Source organism: Notothenia coriiceps, unplaced genomic scaffold, assembly GCF_000735185.1.
Source record: "Notothenia coriiceps isolate Sejong01 unplaced genomic scaffold, NC01 NC01_scaffold00026442, whole genome shotgun sequence".
Lineage (NCBI taxonomy): Eukaryota > Metazoa > Chordata > Actinopteri > Perciformes > Nototheniidae > Notothenia > Notothenia coriiceps.
The window spans coordinates 71,595-79,108 of record NW_011359143.1 but is presented as its reverse complement, the minus strand read 5'-3'; the positions used below and the strand labels follow the sequence as shown (position 1 = coordinate 79,108).

The following is a 7,514-nucleotide window of genomic DNA, read 5'->3' as shown; positions in this document are numbered from 1 at the left end:
CATAGAAGCCCATAGAGTTAAAGGGTGGTGGGATTGTGAACCTGGTAAAATGCCATAGATTTAGGAGGTCTGCATAGTGGCCGTTAGCTGTAAAAATCCATAGATTAGCCGCACCGTTATATAAGCCGCAGCGTCGAAAAATGGGAAAAAAGGCGCGGCTTATAGTCCGAAAATTAAGGTATTTATATTTTTATGCAATAATTTGTTTATATATATTCTTTATGCACTTTTTGGGGAAAATAAAAATGATGCTACATGTTGAAATGATTTAAGTAACCCTCACTTACTCAGTAAGAACACAATTAAACACAAAACATTGCCTTATATTAAGGAATATTTTTTACATTTGATAAGTATGTTCTTTAATTTGTTTTCTGTGGATCATTCGTTCTTTTTGCTTTACAAAATATCTTATCATTACTGTAAAGAAAAGCCTGAAGCGTCAAAGTCTACTGTGACTGTGTCCCTGTGCTCACTGACCGGGCGGCGGTGCACCAGGCGGTGGTGGAAGCGGGACACCCTGCCGAACACCTCCTGGCAGTACGAGTGCAGCTCCTCCAGCTCGTCCTCCATCAGCACGGCGTCCAGAGGGGCGCTCTTCTGGATCAGGTTCTCCCCGAACACAATCAGAGCGTCGATCTTGTTGGTGTTCAGAGTGATTTCCTGCTGGAAACCCTGAACATTAAAGGGGAGAAGAAGACAAGTTGGTCATTAAGGAAGCCAGGGTTAAAGAAAAGATGGCGCTGTGCTTTGTGTAACTGCCAGCAGGAGCAGACTTACGTTGAGTTGCCTCATCTTGTCCTCGACGTCGCTCTCGGAGAAATGCTCCACGTTGGTGAGCTGCAGGTCCATCTCTGTGAGCCAGACCAGGATCCCCTCCCGAGTCCCCTCAAAGTCCTCTCTCTGAGAGGTGAAGTGCTGCAGGAGCACAGGGCAGAGGATGGTTCTAACTAGTTCAGAGCATATCATGTTAACAGCATTAGTTTGATGGTTTCTTAACTGCCCTCATGGAGTTAAGAAACCATGCCTCTGAAAACAGTGATTCTCTTACAAGCACTGATATCTAATAAAACAACATTCATTCTCTCCAACAGAGCTCAAATGTCATTAGAACTGCATGTTTTTCAAAGTAAATTGCATTTTTTACATAATAATATTGTGCAACATTCTTGTCTGAATTAAATGAATTGTATCTTAGCAGCCTTCTTTCTGGGAATAAACCACTGTGACTATATAACATAGGATACATTAAACCTTTATTAATCCCTGTAGGGAAAGGCAGGTGTCCGAGGAGCAACATCAATACGAATGAATACCGGGATAAGACCGATCACACAAAGATAATAAGAAAACATTTAAGTTACAGTATGAATAAAAATAGGAAAATATAAACCACTGGTGACTCTCTGCTGCAAATTCCCAGGATGTGGATATTTCTACACCAGCTGAGTTCTTTGACAACATCCTAACTCAAAGCAACATAAATATATTGATCTGCTCAGCTCCACATGTCGTGATGCAAACGTCTCCCTGGCAACGTGACGCTGGTGCCTCGTCACCGTGAAGAGCTGACCTAAATCCCGCCGGCTTAGAGCGGAGAGCAGGGATATCCCTCAGATCGGCTGCATCTCCACACACTCTGCTTTCTGACCGTTATCTGACTCGTACCTTTACTCAAGTTCTGCCCTTAAGTACATTATGAGGTACTGCTAAGTACATTATGAGGTACTGCTAAGTACATTATGAGGTACTGCTAAGTACATTATGAGGTACTGCTACTCCACTACATTTTGGAAGGAAGTATTTTTCTTTTTACTCCACTACACTACACTGCATGCATTGTCAACTTAAGTTACTTTGCAGGTTCCTTTTATTAATACGACACATACATTTACAAATAATTTATGACGCACTGTTATTGATTAAGATAGCTGGCAGTATAAAAAAAGGCTTGAAAAGTTTCAAGTGTTTTAAAGTATTAGTTTTGGTCATTTTAGTATATGTTGAGGCTTACACTTTAGTAAAATTCAAGAGGTTTCCTTACTTTGGTATTACTACTACTACTACTTAAGAAAAGCAGTATTTCCTACACTGCTCATTTCGTTTTATTTTCACGCATGCAGTTACTTTGAGTTCAAAATCATGGACCTCCTGCTGCTGTGAAAGTTGTGAAATGTTGAAGTTGTGTGTGCTGTGGAAGCTTTAAATATCTTAATGATTTAATTATCTGCGTAAATGAGATCTGAGGTCTTTATTGTAAAGAAAAGGTCCTCTCCTGAACCCCCCGTCTCACCTTGAGTCTGCGGAGAACGGAAACCACCCTCTTCTGCAGGCTGTCCCACCTCTGGTTCCCCTCCTGGACGAGGAGCTTGAGTTTGCTGGCGGCGTCGGTGCGGTTCTCCCGGGCCAGACGGCGGTACTGTTTGTTGACCAGCTCCAGCTGAGTCAGACGCTCGTGGACCTGCCGCTGGAACGCCTGACAGGACAACAGAAACAACTTACGAGTCAATATAAAGGACCTGCTAACGCTTTTTAGAAGACAGGATTACTTTAAGTTTGATGTGTTACCAAAGATCAACATTTCCTAGGAATTTTAAATGTAAGGTGTTACCCTTTTTTTCACCAAATTCCACTTAAATTCCCTTTTCTTGTTTTATGCCAGATTTCTTTATTAAAAAGGCACTTACTTCCAAGACGTTTTAACTGTAATACCATATAAAAGAATGGTTTCATTGGAACTTGAATTATTAACCGTTGGATTTGCGAAGATACCTCAAAAACCAAACACACGTCATTTTTTTCTTTCATATATTAGATTAAAGTAACTCTGACACGTTGAAACTGCCTCCGCTTCCAGCTGCTCAGGAGGATTGATAACCTTTTCGTGTCACTTCATGGAATTGAACCTACATCCCAATGCTGATTCTGACCCTTACTCTCCCATAGCTCCCATCACATGTCTCGGGTGGTCAGTCAATAGGTCACTGGTCGTCCACAGGATGAAATGAGTTTGGTTAACAACAATATCAACACCTGTGTTTATAATCCATACCGGCAAAAAAGAAGTTATTTCTGTGTTTTATTGCAACATGCATACCGGTATCCGGTATTACCGAAATACCGGTTACTGGTGGCTACGGTATACCGTACCGAAATCAGATCCGGTTTCGATACTTTAAAAAAAAAAAAAAAGTGAGTCCGTGGCCCGTGATGGCGGGTGTTATAAATTAGATTGCATAATCGTTTTTCTTCATATTTTATGTATTTTTCATTGTTTGTTCAATACTAGAAAGGTAAGTCCCACAAATGAACTGTGATGGGATTTGTTTTCTCTCACCAGTGAAGGCAAATGTTGATTTTAAAGATGAGATTTGTTTGTTTGTGCAATGCCGAGATCTCATGACCATTATTCTATTATTTATTTGTTCTCTAGTCAAATCTCAGGTTTAGCATTAATTATAACGGTGCTATAACGGTCTGTTTGCATTGACAAGATGTGCTATTCACACCTGATGGCGGGTGTTATAAAAGATATTCCATAATCGGTTTTCTTCATATTTGTTATGTATTTTTCATTGTTTGTTCAGTACTAACAGGTCCAAGAAGTCCCACAATTTAATGTAATATTCATTTGACATGTTAACTATATCATAAAGCGCTTCATGGGAGTAATTGTGGGATGATACATTTTCAAAGTATCACGATATGTATCGGTTGAGTATCGGTATCGTTCAGTGGTATCGGTATCGGTATCGTAAAAAAGTCAACGATATGCATCCCTACCTGAAGCTGAAACTTCACTCACACTGCAAAGCGGGATGTAGTTCATAAGATAAGAGTGTTAGAAAGGTCTTGTGGGGTTTGAGACCTCTTCTCAGACTTTCTTTTTAACCCACACTTTCCACTATTCTGCCAAAGTGAAAGACTGCTTACAGAAATCAAAATAACTAAAAAGAGATGTTTCCTCTCACCTCGAACTTCTTGAGCTCCTCCTTGGCGCCGGTGTAGAGCACGTTGGCAGAGTCCGGGCTGGCCGCAGTGATCTCAGCGCTCTTCAGCCAGTCCTCAAAGCGACAGAAGTCGTCCAGGAACTTACACCAGAGACGCCAGGTCTCCTCGATCCTGGAGACAACAGACGGATCATTTCACTTTTAAAATGTATGTGGAAGGTCAACTGATAAAACCCGAGCAACTGAGACAGGTAATCAAATAAATAAATCTCCGTTCTTTTTTATAAACATGCATGTGAAAACTGACTGATAACTTATTTTACTTTTTATTGATTGACTTATATTGTCCATACCTAAAAAAAAGAAAAAGAAATTCATATATTTAAGAAAAATAAATAATAAGTAAAAAACAAACAAAAGAAGCCTTGAAGTATGTCTTGAATCCGAAAGCAGATTATCAAGTGTAAAAAAATAATGTAAAAAATATTTTTTTTAAAAACGTGACTTTTTGTTCGAGGGTGATGGAATTGAGCTAACCCTACCCTCAGGTGTAAGGACCCATCCTGACATAATAAAGACTTGACGGGGGAGATTTCTGATCATTTTGTGGCTCAGTTGTCGGCCCGCTCACCTCATCCTCCTCTCCATGGACGTGGCGCAGATGTTCCTCCAGCGCCGGTCCAGGCTGCGCGTGGTCTGCTGGATGGAGTCGTTCTCTGCGTCGCTGCTGCAGGCGTCTGCGTCGTGCAGCAGGACGTCACAGAGCGTCAGCACCGACGCCACGCTCTCTGTGTGCTGCTCGATGTCCCACTGCAGCTCCTGCAGGCAAACAGCACCGTGTGCAAACCATCAAGAAATGTACATACACTTACATTTTAACATGTTATGCAATGTTCCTAATGAGTTTGAGCTAAAAAAAATATTCCTGCTGTCCAAATAAACCACAAATAGTTTAGACAAGCTTTTGTTCCTGAATGCAACAGAAGTAAACACTTTTGAAAAGTGGATATTCTTCAAATAAGCAGCAGTCAAAACAGGAGAAAACTAGACTTAATAATCATTAACCTATTTTTTATTGATGCTTCTCTGTCAAAATAAACAAAAACAACCTGGTCCCAGATGGTGGATACTTCCACCAGCACATAAAGGCAACACATGAGTACTGTGTGAAGATTTGAAATGTAATCTGTTGGATTTATTTGAATGGGAAACAAGAGAATAGACAAACAGTTGCTGAGTGATCACTGGGAAGACTTGTTCCTTTATGGTTGAGATGCTACTTTGCCTTACGACATTAAAATTATATTTTTACATCGAAATATCGCAATTCACTCATTTGCCTCAAATGGCCTGAAAACTAAACTCTCTATTTAATAGTTAGATATATTAAAAACATTTTCTTATGGATGAACAATAACCCGTATTGTATTGATGGTTTTCTGTCACCCACAGAGTAATCCAGATGAATTATTATTAAATTCTTCGACAACAGATTGTGATTTTTTTTTACGTGTATCTCGCTCAGAAGCTTGACAGCACCTTTGTGGGCTCTTGTTTGAACAAAATGACCGCTCTCTGGGTTTCCATGGTGACACATGAAAGCTTGAAGAGCCCGTCCACAAGGGAGTTATTTCAGCCGGCCTTCTTCCACTAATGCCGGCCCGGACTGTATTTCTTCTTCGCTCTACCAATTCCACTTGTGTTTTCTTATGCTTTACCTCTCTTTCTTTCTTCAGACAGCTACTCTTTCCTCAGATATAGCCCTGTCCAAATTAAAGATTTAAATGTTCTTCTGTCACTCACCTCCTTGCAAATATCTGCGCTTTAACCACAAACTCCATCATAAAACTAGAAGAAAAAATAAAAGCAAACTAATCCAGCCTGAAGGTTTTGGCAGCACCAGCAGGATCTTGGCAGAATTGGCCATTTTATAAACGTTTTACAAACCGGGAAATGGCTTTAAACACCCTGCCTGACAAGTCTTTGACAGAGCTGAGCAGTTTAAAAGTTTAGAAAATGTTGAGTTTCTGTGGGGTTTGAGAGTTAAATAAAGCAGTGTCTGGATCACAGTAAGGGGTGCAGTGAGGTGTGAGAGAAGCAACAGGGGAGACAAGATGAGTTTTTGCGGGGAAAATTAGCTTTTTGTGTGTAGAACCCGATGCTAATGCCATTGAATTAACAGGAGTTTATTAAACACATCAGATTGCTAAACTTCTTTTTTTTTGTTGTCCACCAAACACACACTTTCAGGTGCTAAGTGAAGGCAGTGAAGTAGAAGGCCTACTCCCTCTTCCTGTATGGATCTATTTCTGTGGATCTCATCCTTCCTTTTTCCTCTCCAACCATTAATAATTCTCCTTTCAGTAAAGCAGGAGTACAGCAGGCTGCAACAGGAGTGACACACTCAATTATATGTGGTTTCTGCAGGCCGCTGGCTGAGGTCGGGCTCTCAGAGCATTTACCGTCTCAGTGTGTCATCTTCTCTTGACAAATATCCGTCACCCTGCAGCTCGCTGAGATGTTACTTTGAAGCAAACCTTTGCTACTTTTCTGTGATTACGCTGTAAACCACTACAGGAAGGCCAAAACACAAAGGGTTTAGAAGCATGCGTGCATCAGTAGAGTGAGTAAAGTACTTCCTGTCTTTAAATCCCCTCAAAGTGCCCCACTGTGTCTTCCTTCAAAGTGGAGCCATTATAAAGCTTTTTTCATTTTTACCTGAAAGATATCCAAACTCTTTAGGGGTGCAAAGTCCATACTTCCCCCCGCTCCGGATAACAATCTGGAAGCTTCTTTTGGTGAAAAGTTTAGTTGTTCTTCCACGTAGAACCATGGGACTTGTTATGATTATAATATTTGACCTTGATTCCTTGAGCTTTCCGCTTTTGGCGTGTGTGGTTTGGTTAGCGGCTCTAGAAGCAGGAACGCAGCTCCAGCTTTGGCCTTCATGATTTAGATGCTAAACTGAAGAAAGCCTCACTTTTTCATTGGCCAAAGATGATTCAAACTTAAAGATCTACTATCATGCTATTTTTAGGCATATATATTATGGGTCTCAGATATATAAAAAAACATGTCTATGATGTGTTTTGCTAGCTAGAAATCTAGGTGTAGTGATGGACTCAGACCTGAATTTCAACAGCCACATTACAACGGTCATTAGGTCTGCATCTATCAACTGAACAACATATCGAGGATTAAAAAACGAATGTCACAACAGGACTTAGAAAAGCTTGTCCATGCTTTTATCTTTAGTAGACTCGACTACTGCAATAGTGTATTCACAGGGCTGACAAAAAAATCCATCAGAAAACTGCAGCTGATCCAGAAAACTGCTGCACGTGTCCTCACAAACACTAAAAGAGTGGATCACATCAGTTCGGTTCTGAAATCTCTACATTGGCTTCCAGTCGGCCAAAGAATTGATTTTAAAGTACTATTGCTAGTTTTTAAATCATTACATGGTTTAGGACCAAAGTATATTGTTGAACTCCTACATAATTACGAGCCATCAAGGTGCCTCAGGTCTTCTGGGACGGGTCTGCTATCGGTTCCGAGAGTAAA

General features: G+C 40.6%; 1 protein-coding gene across 3 annotated transcripts in view; it reads right to left on the bottom strand.

Annotated features, from left to right (window-relative positions):
- Positions 1–7,514, bottom strand: part of LOC104957187 (nesprin-2-like) — a 50,632-nt gene that overhangs the window by 13,586 nt on the left and 29,532 nt on the right. For all 3 annotated transcript variants that reach the window (XM_010784794.1, XM_010784796.1, XM_010784795.1), the window contains exons 20-24: positions 4,582–4,769; positions 3,972–4,122; positions 2,294–2,476; positions 781–918; positions 481–675 (exon numbers count right to left, since the gene is read on the bottom strand). In XM_010784794.1, the coding sequence (XP_010783096.1) occupies positions 481–675; positions 781–918; positions 2,294–2,476; positions 3,972–4,122; positions 4,582–4,769 (855 nt within the window). The remainder of the gene's footprint in view (positions 1–480; positions 676–780; positions 919–2,293; positions 2,477–3,971; positions 4,123–4,581; positions 4,770–7,514) is intronic.